The 16,438-nt window shown below is 34.0% G+C and overlaps 1 protein-coding gene across 1 annotated transcript in view; it reads right to left on the reverse strand.

Annotated features, from left to right (window-relative positions):
• Window positions 1–16,438, reverse strand: part of tefu (Serine/threonine-protein kinase tefu) — a 98,795-nt gene that overhangs the window by 3,333 nt on the left and 79,024 nt on the right. Inside the window, exons 22-30 of the mRNA XM_072530574.1 lie at window positions 10,617–10,951; window positions 9,225–9,598; window positions 7,900–8,095; window positions 6,133–6,331; window positions 5,850–6,061; window positions 5,325–5,717; window positions 5,018–5,229; window positions 4,422–4,798; window positions 449–701 (exon numbers count right to left, since the gene is read on the reverse strand). Of these exons, the coding sequence (XP_072386675.1) occupies window positions 449–701; window positions 4,422–4,798; window positions 5,018–5,229; window positions 5,325–5,717; window positions 5,850–6,061; window positions 6,133–6,331; window positions 7,900–8,095; window positions 9,225–9,598; window positions 10,617–10,951 (2,551 nt within the window). The remainder of the gene's footprint in view (window positions 1–448; window positions 702–4,421; window positions 4,799–5,017; window positions 5,230–5,324; window positions 5,718–5,849; window positions 6,062–6,132; window positions 6,332–7,899; window positions 8,096–9,224; window positions 9,599–10,616; window positions 10,952–16,438) is intronic.

Here is a 16,438-nt window from a genome sequence, read left to right on the forward strand (position 1 = left end):
TAAACAAAAATCAAGATAATACTAAAAATGTAAATGATGAATATATTCTATATAATATTTAACAAATTTTAAAAATTACTAAAATTATTAAACAAAATTTTTAAAGAAAAAAATGAAGATTTTTAAAATTTTAAATAACTTAAATGCGTTTTGTCATTATAAAAATATTAACAGCTCAGTAATAAGCAGACGTAAAATTTCATCAACGCACACAGTAATAACGCGCTATAAGAAGTATTCACTTCTGTCGGCACTTCCCAAGTGCCACGCGCCGTTTTTTTTTAAGGTTAATGAGTAACTGTAGATGGCAATTGTTATATTAATCACTAGTAATATTCACTAGTTATATTAATAATTTATAAAGAATTAATATTTATAAAACCTTTTTTGTTTTACCTTTTGAGTTTTTGATTTGTAACCTTACTAACATTTTCTTAAAAAAACTTACCAAAATCAATGTGGATGACTTCGGCCGTAGTTTTATCTATTAAAATATTGCTGGTATGCCTATCACCAATTCCGAGAATATATCCGCACATACTGGTCGTAGCTACGCTATGTATAAATGCTCTTCTTCTCTCATACCATACGGCAGGCTGTGAGAAGAATTCTTCGAAAAAGTGATGGAACACTGGCTTGATGTCCTTGCAGATTTTCTTGTATATTTCTAGTTTGGCTTCAGGACTCTTACCCGCAGCTTTCTGTTAAATAAAATTCATTATAAAGTTTATTCATTTAGCAAATTCCCATCTGTAAACATGAGCACGTGTTGATATTCGCCCTCTCATTCGTCAAGAGGCTATTAAATATAATTTATTGCCTTAAGCCAGACGGATTCTCATGTTACAGATCCAAACTTGCCGGTTTGTTTAAATTCAAATTGTAGCGTGTTGCTTTTTTATTCAAAATGTTTACTTTGTTATGTATCTCTCAGTTAATGAATATTTTATTTTAGCACATTTTCCTTCAATGGAACATTAAATTTTTCTCACAGTGATTAAATTTCAAGAAATTCTTACACTAATAGTTTCAAAAGTAAATACTTTTAAAAATCATATAATATACCTCAGTACGACCCTGTTTGGCTTTCACGTGCGTTTGTTGACGGATGGGAATATGTAAAACGAATGAAGTTTAGTTGAGTATCAAAAATGTAGACACAAAATTCCAGGAAATGGTGATGACCATGGTAAGTTATTCTTGGTCTTGCAGTGGCGTACAATTTTTGTAAGAGTGAGAGTTAGCGCTACTTTTATTGAAGACTCGTTACAAATTATGTATATACAATGTGACCCAGTTAGATTGGAAACACCTCTATAAAATTTGAAGTTGTTAACCGATTTTAACCAAATTTTTTTAATGTCATGTAATAAAAGGTCTATTGCGGGACAAAATATGAAATATTTAGTTCAATTTTCAGGGCATTCTACGATACTTTTTCTTCGTCGAAAATGGAGAATATATACATATTAGCGATTTTTTTATTAAAAAAATTTCTACGCCACTGGATTTAGAGTGGCTTCAAATAGCTATGACAAAAATTTCATTAAGATATATTTATTAATAACAAACTTATGACAACTTAAAATTTTAAAACTCACTAAGAAAAAATCACTCTGTATTAACGTTAAAAAAAAACACTCTGTATTACCAGAAACATGGAAACATAATTATTTTAGTTTAATTCCTAGTTGCCTCTACCAATCCACCATCTAATTGATGAATATTTCTAATTACATTTCTTAGTTGTTGGAGAGTAATTTCTGCACATGCCTGTCGAATTCTTGCACGAAGTTCGTTTACGTCTCTTGCACGGGTTTGGTAAACTTTTTGTTTGATAACTCCCCAGAGAAAGAAGTCTAAAATTGTGAGATCTGGAGATCTGGGTGGCCAATCTATCAACGGACTACCCCGGCCTATCCAACGGTTCGGAAAATTTTCATTTAGCCATTGCTTCACGGTTCTGGCGTAATGAACAGAACACCCATCTAACTGGATATACAAATTTAATCGTTCATTAATTGGGAGCTCATGAATAGCATCCCAAAAGTCGGTGTTTAAAAATTCTAAAAAGTTCTGTGAGTTCAAGTTTTCTTCAAAAAAGAAAGGACCAATAACTCACTCGTTCAGTATACCATACCAGACATTGATTTTTTGAGAATACTGGCTTTTACAGTTTATTACCCAATGGGGATTATCTGCTGTCCAATAGCGACAATTCTGTGATGATACTACTCCATTTGTAGTGAAAGTGGCTTCGTCGGTAAACAACACATTTTTTAGAAAATTTCTATTGTTTAAATATTCCCCTTGGGCTCATAAACAATATTCTAAACGTTTTGCTTCGTCGCCTTCTTGTAATGTGTGTAAGCATTTTGGTTTGAAAGATTTAATATTATTTACCTTAAGACATCGCCGAATACTCTCTCGAGGCACATTCAAATATAAACTGGCATTCCTTAAACTGAGTTATTTCTGAAATGATCTAAAATGATTTGATCATTTCCTCTTCTTCTTTGTAACGGGTTATTTTTTAAAATTAGTTTTGACACTGCACTATATTCATTAAATATTCTATTTATTTTGTTTACCGTACCGCAGCTAATATTAGGACGATCCACATGTCTGTCATTAAATATTGTACAAACTTCCCTGGCACTTCTATCGTTATCTCCCAAAAGACGTAAAATTTCAATTTTTTCTCTCAAACTTAATCTCGCAGCCATGACACAAAATATTATTAAAAGAATTTGAAGTAAATATTGTTGCAGACATTATGCATATGCTAGCACTGAAATTTGTATGCCACAAATAATGTCAAACAGTTGTAGCATGTAAAGTTAATAATAATGTAAGTGCGTTAATTGCATTAAATTTTTATGCTATTTTAAACATTTTTTATTTAGTAGTGGTTTATTATTAAAATTATTTGAAAAATAATTAGTTTTATGGTTATCTGTTGATACAGGGTGGTCTTTTTGACTCGTAGCTTAGTGAGTTTTAAAATTTTAAGTTGTCATAACTTCGTTATTAATAAATATATTTTAGTGAAATTTTTGTCATAGCTATTTGAAGCCACTCTAAATCCAGTGGCGTAGACATTTTTTTAATAAAAAAATCGCTAATATAAATTCTCCATTTTCGACGAAGAAAAAGTATCGTAGAATGCCCTGAAAATTTAACTAAATATTTTATCTTTTGTCCCGCAATAGACCTTTTATTACATGCCATTAAAAAAAATTGGTTAAAATCGGTTAACAACTTCAAATTTTATAGAGGTGTTTCCAATCTAAATGGGTCACACTGTAGATATATATATATATATATATATATATATATATATATATATATATATATATATATATATAATATATATATATATATATATATATATATATAATTTGTAATTATTATATAATATAAATACAAATTATTTATATAAAACATACTGACTTTTTACTTAAATATGCTCAAGCTTAAATAACATTTATACTTATCAAAATTCTTATCAGTAAAATACTTGTCAGTCATATTGCAGTATTACCATAATACCTGGGCGAAAATAATTTGCCGCTAGACAAAAATCAGGTAGACAATAATGAATAATGGAGGTTTCCATATTTCAGACAAAAAGAAAATTTATAGAATTAAAAACTTCAATGTTATTTAATAAATCATTGATTTTATTAACACTTAAACTTTACATTTAAACATAAAACAATAGATACTTTAGTTTGCCCCCAAACACAATTCCACTTTGTTTTAATTGTTTGGGAATTTCCATTATATTGTTTATCAACAACTGGTTTATTGATAACGACTTTGTTTCTTGCTATTACTGAAATATATCAGTACTATGATACGACCTCCATGTATATAATCGCCTTTCAGAGAGTTTAAACCAGGTGTTAGTAATTACAAGATTTTTTAAAAAAATCATATTTTAGAAAAAAAATTATGAGTGATATTCTGACAATTTGGTTGTCAGGATCTTCTTCTCTGTTAGTTTTACGTTTATCGATTTCTGTTTTGTCGTTTTGGAAGATTTTTTTTTAATGACGATGCTCTAATTTTCTTTTATCTTATGTTTTATTTTTCAGTTTTATAGTTTCTCCCATCTTTTCTTATTGCCTTTATAACTAACATCTTTAATGGGAATTAACCAAATTTTTCATTGAAAAAATGTTTATTTTGACGTTTAGATTTTCACTTCGGTAGTTTTATTTTTAATACATTATACAAATAAATAAAAAACGCCAATTGGCGAAACCTGAAACTGATCAGAGATTTCAAAAATAGAGATGGGAAGGACTTCCCATCTCTATGGAAACGTTAATAAGAATTGCGAGTAAAATACCATAGTAAGTAAACAGTAACGCGCTGATAAAGATTCACGGTATCAGCTGTATCTGTATACTTACCCCAAATATGCCCTTGCATGTGTGCGGTGACTTATCCGTAGGCCTGTAGTTTTGGTGTGCACCAATAGTATCTTTACCGTTTCCCGTCAAATATTCCCCGATCGGCATACTGTCATCGGCCCACTTCAATATCCCGCTTCTCATCGATAACGGTACGATTTTGTACGTCCTTATCCGCAGATGTTTAGTGGTTTTGTTGTAGGACAGAAGATTGTTCATGATATTGAAAACTTGTTGCATTACGGCGTCTTGTCGAAGGTCGTCGCGGCCTTTGACTAGTTGAGAGTGGTATTTTCCGTCTGTCCCTCGGCACGATATTTTCTTCGGTACATTTACTCCACCGGCGATTTTGTATTTTGTTTTAAATGATACAATACCTTAAAAAATATAGAAGTTAATAAAAAAGATCCGGTAGAATAATACAAAAAACTTGCTTGGCAAAAATATTTAAATGGCCAAATATATGGCCTGGGGGAACAAATTCGTACAACTTGCTCCAGTAACCGAAGTTTTTTATGAAAAAACTACCAATTTACCAGAGGGCGTTAGACAAGTCCCCAATCTGTTTAGATATAAAAAAATATATATTTACATACCTACGATATTGGAGTAATCTTTAGTAACGCTAACTGGGAGTTGATAAGTAGGTACCAAAACGTCGACAAAATTTTCGATTTTGGTAATACTTTGATTTCTCGGTATGTCGTATTCTTTCTTTGTATCGGTGCTTCCTTCTGGATGCTTGAAATAGGCCAATTTAATCAGAGCCATTGAGACTTGGTTTAATCTATCTATTGATTGCGATAACCTAAAATGTTGAAAAGCAAAACAGATGATTAGAGATACAAATATAAAATTAGAGCGCGCTTTCTTGTAGAGAATTTTTTTGAATTAAACACTTACCCGTTGCTTCGTAACTTTTTGATAAGTTCTTTTGCTGTGGCAATTCTAGCATCGTTGCTAGAGGTCTTAGTAGGCACTTCATCAAATTCTCGGTCTTTGTGTGCATTCGCCAAAGAGAGCAACAAAGGCAATGTATGGTGAGGGTGTTCCATAGCACATTTCTCTATAATTGCTGAGACGTACCTATTAAAGATGTCAATTTCGTTGTCTGTCGACAAATGGGGTATTAGTTGGGGCAGCATCACGATATACTTGTAACTCGGTAAAGAGGGAAGGTGGGCTTTTATGGTGTCGTTAATTTCACCATTTTTTCTGTTTTCCAAGAACAGAGACATTATTCTGAATATTCGGATATCTTTGTCGTCGCTGTGTACCAGACAAAGAAGATAATATCTGTAAAGGTAACCATATTATAAAAAAAAATTCAATTGAATGATATTAACGAGATTCAGTATTCTATTTAAACACTTCTATTTCTAAAAATTCAATAGAACAAAACAATTTTTGCTATTAAGGATAACTTACTTTAGGGCTAATTTCAAAAACTGGTTACATTCCATTTTGGTGCTTTCTATTTCCTGTTCGTCTATACTACTATTTCGATTATGAACTGCGGCAGCTTTAGCTTCTTCGTACGTTCTTTTTCTTTGTTTGTGAATACTCGAAGCTGCTTTTTTGGATTGTTCCATATTGGAGATTTTCTTTTGAAATAAATCGGATTTCGTGTACGTCATTATCTAATGACAAAGAAAATTAATAATATATGTTTAGAACGGCTAAAAATGAATGAAATCGGGAGAAAACTTACCTGAACATATTCTCGATCGGCAAAAAGAGCAAGTTTATCATAGGTATCCATAACATTTTTTCTGTCTTCAACATCGCTTTTAAAGGTTCCCATCTGTTGAATCGAGGCGAGAAAATAATCTGAGATGATAGTGGAGCTATTTTCTGCGTTGGTTTCACTCAGGTACTGGCCAGTCAACTTCAAAGCGGTCGCTTTTAAGCTGAAATCGTCAAACATATTAGATTATTGTCAAATTATTTGTATCTAGACTATACAGGCTACTAAAATAATCTTAAAGGTTTTTACAGAAAGATAAAATTGCAACCGGAATTGAAAAACATCAAAAAAAATTTAAATACAAGACTTTCTTTGTTTTTTTTTTCTCTGATCGATAAGTTCAAGTTTGTCATCGGTCATCCACGATCTCCGTTTGTCTGTATCTTTCTTCAGGTGTTGTTCTTTTATTTCTCTTACTGTTTCTTGTATGATGGTCAGACTTTCCCTATAGTTGCTGCATTTTTGCATTTTAGCACCTTTGTATTGAGGTTTTCACGCACCTTCAGTCGAACATTGGGATCTTTCAGTTTTCTATACTTCTTCATCGACTTACTTGTAACGTTCTTCATTCTAACTTTGAAATTATCTACAACTGGTACATGATCAGAATTTATGTCTGCCCCCGGGTATGTTTTGACAGATGTACAGCTGTTCCTGTACCTCTTATTTACTAGCATCTAGTCAATCTGATTTCTTACAATCCTTCACACAGAATCCTGTGGAGATGTCCAGGTGTACAATTTACGCTACACCCAGGTGGGTGTGGCTTAAACCAGGTGTTCATTATTACTAATTAATTTGCTTTCGCAAAAATCTCCAATGTATCTCCCCGATCGTTCTGGTTTCCTAGTCCAAATGGTCCAACTGCAGATGATATTTTGCTGGTCCCAACTTTGTTGCTTTTTCAACCTTTTCACGACTTGATTAATGCTATGGTATAGTTCTTCTACCTCTTTTTCTGTTCCTTCTGTTGTAGGTGCATACACTTGAATTATATTGATGTCGATTGGTCTTGCTTTCAGTTGTATGAGCATCACTCTTGCTGAGATTGGGATGAAGTTGTCAACAGATTTTGCCACTTCTGTTGTTAATATAATGCCGACACATAATTCATGTTTGTCGTTCTGTTCCAGAATAGTAATCGTGGTGTTCTCCGATATTTGCGCTTCCTGAACCTGGCCAACGCATTTCGCTTATTCCCAGAATATTTAATTTCCTGTGTGCCATTTCTTGTATTGCATTATGGATTTTACCTTCCTGTGCCATGGTTTCACGTTCCATGTGCCTATTCTGATGTCTTCTTTGCATTTTAACGTCAGAAAACTGTAAAAAGAACTCCTTAAGATGGGTTCAACAAGTTATATAAGCTGGGAGAGAACATATTTCCTAATTTAAATTATATGCTTTTCCATTTTTTCTTCGCATATATCCAATTTATGTTATTTATTCGAAATTATCACTTATGTTCACATTAATTTGCACAATGATGCATTTATATCGTTAAAAAATGTTACCAATTAATTAAGAAAATGCATAGATTTAATTATATAAAAGTTAGTCTGATGACTTCCGAACTTTTCTTTCACTACTGACATTTTAATCATCTCCTGCGATTTTAATAAGAGAGGCATCTATTGTCTTGCTACCAAACAACTGGCTGCTAAATAGGCTCAACAAGCGCAGCAGTTTATTTGCTAGTTCTTTCTAAAAAAAAATGAACAGAATACTTACCGGGGACTTATTTGGTCGCTTTTGCACAAACGATTAAGTATCTGTCTAGCGACAAGTGTGTTGTTGACTGACCACGACAACTGAACGTCCACCAGATCAATTTTGCTCAGAGTTTCGCTATTTAATCCAGAAATTCCTTTCAAATTTTCCAAAATTGTTGAACTTTCTTTGAAGTGCCCTTCGTCTTTGGCCCGATCTTAAAATATAATCGCTATACAATATAACATGATATTAAATAAACAGAAGATGAATCAAAAGATTAAAAACGTTATTATTCAAAATAACTAGGTAATAATTATCTAATAGGTAGTCTAGGTATGTACTAAAAAAATATCTCTAAATATGTTTAAGACATATTAAATTTTAAGGTAAAACCACTCTGGGGACTGTTTAAAAAAAATTGATTATGTCATTATTTTTCTAAATACAACACATTTAATGAAGATTCTACCCTTTTTTTAAAATGTAGGTATACTAAGAATAGTGGTACTTTTAAACTTTTTATTATAAAATAATAGAATTTTTCTAAATTTCTAAATTTTCATCCCTCCTTTATTTTTTTAGATGTTTTCAAAATATTGCGTTTTTTGACCGGGCTATAAATATTATTTGTCATTCATATGAGCAAAACTCATTTATAGTTGAATCTGATCCCTATGCTTTATCTGGAAGTTCATCAGAAACTGAATGAAATACCAAAAAAACGTCGCAGCAGAAAGGAATGGAAACGATCAACTGCAAAAGAGTTAAGGATTAGTAGGAAAAACACATTAAATGCTACGGAAAGGAAATTCCAGAAAAAACTCCTATTCCAGATTGCTTAAAGTGCAGGTTTAAATGCCAAAAACTCTTTTCTGTAGAACAAAGGGTACAGCAGTGTTCAGATTACTACAGCTTAGCAGACTGTATGCTGTTGAGTTATTTAATACAAATAGTGGCTACCTCTAGAAGCAAATAACAAAAAATCGAATGGAATCAAGGTTGTATTATACAGACAGTAGCGGGTCTGTCTCAAGTTTTTATAACCATGTTTGCAAAATTCGTCGAGAACTGTATTGAAGGAATGATGAATGGGAATTTTTGTCAGATTTAAACATTTCCATCATATATCATGTTTGTGTATCAAAGTATTCTTCATGATTCTGAACCAGTTCTTGGCTTTTATCGTTTAAAAAGGATCAGTGTCCGGTGTGTAACGCATTCAAAGAAGTCAACGAAAATATCCCTTAAGACAAGAGTATGAAAAGCATAAAAGAGCAGAAAAACAGTCGATGTTTTTTTTCTTAATAAATAAACACCCTGACTTACGAATATTTACTACTTACTTGCGAAGTCCAAGCTCAAATCAATCACATATTGCCTAATATCGTCGTCGTTTGTCTCCTTTTGTAGGTAATCCCTCAGCATAACCAACCGTTGTGTAAAAATCGGCTCTAAATATTGAAAATCGTTCTTCCTAATAAAGTTATCTTGTAGCTTCCATTTCATTGTCAACGGAGCTCGATTTCCAATTTTCACAAAATTATAAAAATCTTCGATTTCCACCAAGGACTGCAGTTGGGTTAAAGCTGGATACAAGTTGTGACTGCTTTCCAGACTGATGTTCTTTATATCATTCACTACATTCAAAAGTTGACAGTTGAAAGACTCCTCGAAGGCGCATTGGTTATTATCGTGTAAGGCCTTTAGACTATAAAACCTAAAATGAAACAAAAAAAATGACTTTTTAAGTAAAAAAAGGATGTAATTAGTAATCAGCGTAACATTGTTTGTTTTTCTATATGTTGACATCTAATGTTCGCGACTTTACCACCCACATTGTGCATAAGATGGACCTGTAACGACGGTACAATCTAGAGAGTGAAGAACGCGTCGAGAAGCAAGCAAGCAATTTAAGTAAACTCAGCCTGTGAGAAGAGTTGTGTTGGAGCGAGGTGTATTAACTCGAGTTAAAAACAGGAGTCACTCCACCGCGCTCCAATGCTCAAGGCCCCCCTATAGCACTCTGATGCGCGATAGGGGCACAACTATCAGCCAAATGCTTTTCGTGTGGAAGTCCTGGGTACAAGAACTCCAACACGATATCCTAACCCGATCAATGCAGGCAGCCATGATGCGCTCTTTTCCTGATTTCTCTAGTGACGTATCGTCGAATTGAAATTGCTTGCTCGGGCCTCGAGTCTCAGCTCCGGGCTGCGCCCAGTTCTGCGACTCAGTGTCCGAGGATATGGGCCCTTCGTGCACAGGTTTTGGGATTTTTAATTTTTTTTTTTGGATAGCTGTCGCCTTTTTGTTAGTACTTTTTGATTTTTTTGGTGGCCAAAGCCTTTATTTATTTATTTTTATTATTATTTTTTTAAGGTTGTCCTGAAAATAAACATCAAAATATTTCCAGTGCTACGTGCTAGGGCTTCTTCTGTTGGTAGAGCTACGAATTATCTAGACTTTATGCGTTTGACAAGATTTGCTGTTTTGGTCTTTTGTGCTTCCATCGATGGAACACATCATATCTTATTATCTCTCGTAGGATCGGGCTTGGATGATTTTCTAATTCTGCAAACCTAAATTCTGGCTTTTTCTGCCATTTTATCTATCACCCTTACCTGTTGAACCTGAAAGCGTTAAACGACGTATCTAATTTGCCGCTTCTCTGAGGATGTTATTGTGTGATGCTTGTGTTTTCTATTTATTTGAATTGTGATTATTAAAGGACGTACCTGTATTTCTCAAAATCTTCATGAACTATCGCAGTCTTGTTCAAATTTCGTTTTTTCTCCTCGAAGTTCCATTGCCCCAACCTCCACAAACACTCATACTCGGGCTCGCCTACTTTAGAACAAATTACGGGGATCTGGTACAAGCTGCTGTTCTTGAAGCTATCCATCAATTCTTTAGAGGACGAACCAAGAGATGTAGTCGCGTTGGCATAGAATTGAATGACTTGGTCAAACTTGCCTTGTTCTTTGTAATGTTCGACCCGGTATTTCGGTTGAAGGAGAAATGAAATTCCACAGCCTGGTAAAGCGTCGAAGTCTCCAATGGATTTGTAAGCCTAAAAATACAAATATTTTACTCATTACTGAAACAATAGGTAAACTATTTTATATAGTGTAGTGAATAACAATAAGAAAACTTATTTTTGGGCAAGTTTAAAGGTGTACGTAAATATAGTAGAAAATGCGGAAGTGATACAACCGATAGGGAAAGAAGAAGTTCTTATATGTAAAAAGAAGGAAGCTCAATATTTGAACCAATTTATAAAATGCCAAGAGGACACACTTATAATGCAAATCAAAATCAACTAAGGAACGAATCCGGACTATATATTTTTTATTATTATGCTCCGAATTAGCTCCTATTAACACAAAGTCTTACAGTAGTTCTTTAGTTCCTATCAGGCATCGACTATTTACACTACGATTAATATGTACTGTACCCTACCATACTATGCTATGCTTTTGTGATATCACTTCACTGCTTTAATTCTCTTGAGTTTGCTCTTGTTTTTAAGTAGCTGGGAGGCTTCGAGACTTACGTGACGATGGATCCTATCTTCGTAGTACCGAAACGGTTTAAACGAAAATATTAAAGAGCATCAATAATATTCCTTAATATCTTGTTCTGAAAACGTTGAATTATTTGTAAGTTACTTTGGCTGTCATAGCCCATAGTTATAAACATAGTTATATGCCAAACTCCAAAGAGGCTTCCGGATTTGATTTGCAGAGCACCATCATGTGCTCTTCACTTGAGTTTTGCATCAAGAGTGATGCCCAGATATTTTGCAGTATTCTTATGCGGAACCCGAACCTCATTTATTCTGACTAGAATATATTCAAAGCCGATTGTTACATTTTGTCTCAATTTTTTTTTATTTTATAAAATTTTATAACACTCAGCACATAAGTTTATTTTTTGTAAGTATTTTTCAAGAAATCATTTTATGCCGTGCTAACAAAATTCCCTTTATATTCTTAGTACCAAGGGTTTAGGAACAATCATTCCTAAAGCTTTCAGCGAAAGCCGCTAAAGATATCGATTCTGTCCTGTTACAGTATTTGTCTGAAAATATTCTAAATAATCTAGGACACCGTTAGGACCACCCAAGAATTCTAATATTGCTCACAACTTGCCTCACATCTGAAGAGAGAGATTAGGCAACGTAAGAATGAATCCATTACCAAATTCCTGAAACATTTGACAAAAATGATTCTAGTACTGAATACTCGCTACAGAAAAGCACCATGAATTTAAAGAGACCAATTATGCAAACGCCTTCTATAAGAAATGAACAAGGAGGTTAGGCGAAAAACAAAGAACAAAAAGCATTAGTATTTGCAAACTATCTCGAAAGTGTTTTCCAACCATATATTATAGGATACATAGATGAATCTCTCACAGAAGTTGTTCGACAAGATGCTGTTAACTACACCAAAAGAGGTAAAAAATGAAATCGACACGAACGTTAATCCCAAAAAGGTCCCCGGCTACGATCTGATAACTGGTCAGGTCCTTAGAAAGACCCTCGTTAAACTTCTCAATGTAATTAACGCATCATTTCGTTTAAATTACGTTCCACAACTGTGGAATTTAGCTGAGATTATCATGATCCCAAAACTAAGCAAACCACCACATGAAATGACACCGTATCGGCCAATATCCTTGCTACCGATTATGTTAAAACTGTTCGAAAAGCTCTTGCTCAAGAGGCTGACACCTATTATCGAAGAAAGGAGACTCATCCTTGATCACAGATTCGTATTCCGAAATCAGCACTCTACAATTCACGGATCACGGACGTGATCGAAAGATCACTTAAAGAAAAAAAGATTTGCTCAGCATTATTTCTGGATGTAGCTCAGACCTTCGACAAGCATTGGAGCATAAGATAAAAATGGCCCTTCCTATCCAATACTCAAGGATCTTAATTTCATATTTATCACAGATATACTTCAAGATTCAGACACTCGAAAATATAACCAAGAACAAATCGAACATATGTACCATTAAGAACAATGGAAGTATGAAAGTATTGAGAAAAAGACTAAAAACAAATATTAACAAGGAAAAAGGGCATTGTCAACCAAGGATCAGAACTACTACCGGAAATCACAATAGAGGAAATAAAACTAGCCCTAAGAAAAGCTAAGAATAACAAATCTCCAGGCGAAGATTGTGTAGTTACTAATGCAATCAAAATCGGAGGCAATTACCTACTTAAGAAAATCAAAAACCTTTTTAACATGTGCCTTTTTAACAGTAATATACCCGACAACTGGCACAATGCTGAGGTAATTCTATTGTACAAAAAAGAGATCCCCATGAAAACTACAGACCTATAAGTGTTCTGAGTCAGCTATATAAACTCCTTACAAGAATAGTAACGAATCGTCTTGAGAAAAAGCTTGATTTCTACCAGCCAATAGAGCAAGCGGGGTTTCGTACCAGATTTGGAACAAATAATCACCTACAGAACATTAAAACGGTAATAGAAAAGACTATCGAATAAAATCGACCACTCGTTCTGGCTTTTGTAGATTTCCATAAAGCCTTTAACACAATAGAATTTGACAAAATCCTGGAAGCACTACAAGCATGCCGCATTGACTACCGATATACAAGGTTAATTTACAATACATACAAGAACGCAACTATGTCTGTGAAATTACATAAAAACGGATCATATCCTAATCGACAGAGGAGTCCGACAGGGTGATACCTTATTGCCTAAACTGTTTACCGCAGTACTAGAATATGTTTGTAAAAAACTTAACTGGGAAGAGAAAGGTTTGAAAATTGACGGTAGAAGATTAAGAAATTTGAAATTTGCAGACGACATAGTTTTGTTCTCAGACAACCTCAAGGAGATATGTACCTTTGTGGGTCAGTGTGGGTTTTAACCTGTGGGGCGTAGGAGGATTTCCTGGTTGAGAAATTTAAGGGAGTGGTATGGGAAGTGGGTTTTAAAATAAACATCTCCAAAACATAATTCATGACAAACCTAGTACCTAGCGGAAATATCAATATGGGAGACAACGACGTAGAGCTGGTGGAAAAATACATATACCTTGGACACGAAATAAAGATCATAAGAGACAACCAAACATGTGAACTAGAAAGAAGAATAAACCTAACATGGGCAGACTATGGAAAGCTCAGACATGTTTAAAAGTGATATACCAATTTCTTTAAAATGTAAAACCTTTGACCAATGTGTGTTGCCTGCCTGTGATGGCATATGGTGCCGAAACTTTGACATTGACAGCTACAACTTCTAAAACGCTGCAAATAGCTCAGAGGAAAATCGAACGGTTAATGCTAAGTATATCGGTTCGTGACAGAGTTAGAAATGAAGACTTAAGACGAAGAAAAGGAGTTATCGATGTAATTTCCTGAATTCCCACACTGAAATGGAGCTGGGCCGGACACGTCGCCCGAATCAGTGATGAAAGGTGGAGGTTAGACAAAAGAAGTAAAAAAAAGTGCTCAAGATGGAGGCCTATGTCCAGCAGTGGATGCAAAGGGCTGGGTGATGATGATGATGACTTCAGGATTAAGAAGGAAGATGCTCATTCCGAACAAGGTAAAATTAGTGCAGGTGTACCACAGGAAAGTGTACTGGGATCTCCTGTACACTAAAGACCTGCCAGTTTTAGAACAAAATGTAACTAAGTTTGCTGATGATACGGCAATTAGGGCTGTTGGTGACAACGTAATTGAATCAACAGATAAGTTACATAATGCAATTGCCGAAGTGGACAAACACATGGCGTATTAAATTAAATCAGCTAAAATTAGCATATCGAGCCCTTCCAGGAAAAACATAGTAACCAACAATTTTTCGAATTTTTGATTTTTTATCGAAAGTGATCCTGACAAGAAGCTTTTTCGTTGATAAAAACATCGTAAGCCGAACGAACACGGTTTTGAATTTAAAAATAATAATGCATTTTATCGTTACCAACACAAGTCGTTGCCAGTGAAAGGCAAAACATTGTAACCGTGCGTATAAAAAATCGTTAGTTTACTTTTGTATGGTTACGATGTTTTAGGTAAAGCCAAGTCGGGATGTGACAACTTTTCTTATCGGTCAACAAGCCTACACTATGGCATTATCATCAACTGCATTAAAAAACGACGAGGAACAAATGGACGAAGACCCATCATTTGAATTAAACGAAACCGTTTCACAAAGAGATTTTTTAAGCAATCGTGCACATGAAAGTGTTCAGAAGTGGATTAATAGTAATGTACTGGATAGCTTTCCAAAAATAACAGGACAAAATATCAGCAAACTTGTGGATTATTTGTCATCTTCATCTTCAGCATCATTGCAGGATGCTGTAACTAGATCAAACACAAAATCTTGTTTAAATACTGATATCGGTCCACTAAATAGTCATCTCAAACATTCAGAAATGTCATGGGATCCATAAATGAAACAAGAGGGTAGCTCTGATACTGAGAAACTTGAAAGTATGCCACCAAATGAAGATCTTTTATTGATCTGGCCTAAGAGGAATCCGAAAGCAAATGCCACTTTCGAAAAAGGTTTCGAGAGGAATTGAAAAATACACATTAAAAAATAAAGCAGTACAACCCAACCCTTGTCTTAATAAAAAATGCGGTAATAAAAAATAAGTAAAGAAGATAGGGTTTTGATTTTTGAAAACTATTTCGGGTATGGCAAGCTCACAACGACAAAAAAATTGGATCTTATCCTGTACGGTGGAAACCCCAATTAAACGAAAAAAGGCTGAGTCTATGCGAAGATCAAAAACCATTGAATATTATATTCCGTATAACAATGGAAAAGTAAAAGTTTGCCAACAATTTTTAATTAAAACGCTTAATATTTCCCAAATGACGCTACGATATATGAAAGAAAATGCCCTAACTAATAACATGGCTAATCAAAACCAAAGGGGGTAAAGAAGCCCTAAAAATAAATTTCTTTCTAATCAAGTCTCTTTGGTAAAAAAATACACGGCTGTTTCTTCGCATTACTGTAGGAACAAAAGCAATAAATTATATCTTCTAGCCGAGTTTGAGAACGTTACAAATTTGTATCGGTTATACAAAAAATATCTCGTTGACTGTGAAAAACTAACTGCAATTGTATCACTCAGTAAGTTTCGGAAATTATTTCGGTCAAAGAAAGACAAATGTAATCTTTGTGAGAAGATTAAGTATTTACCTAGCCTTAAACAAGAGGAAGAAAAGAAGACAGAATCCTACAATCAACAAATTAAAGACAAAGAAAAGTGCCTTGAAATTTTTTTGAAAGACCAAAATCTTTCAAAAGAAGAATCTGTGCTGTGTGTCAGATTTGATCTGGAGAAAGTACTGAATACTCCTCATGGAGAAAGTATCAATTTATTTTATTGCAGAAAGTACGCATTCTATAATGAATCATTTTATGAGAGAGGTTCTGCAAATATTTATTGTTACTTGTGGAATGAATCAGATGCAACAAGAGGCTGCAACGAAATTTGTACAATAGTTTACATGTATTTAAAAAAGAAAGATATTGAAGCCA

The sequence above is a fragment of the Diabrotica undecimpunctata genome, chromosome 4, assembly GCF_040954645.1.
Source record: "Diabrotica undecimpunctata isolate CICGRU chromosome 4, icDiaUnde3, whole genome shotgun sequence".
Classification (NCBI taxonomy): domain Eukaryota; kingdom Metazoa; phylum Arthropoda; class Insecta; order Coleoptera; family Chrysomelidae; genus Diabrotica; species Diabrotica undecimpunctata.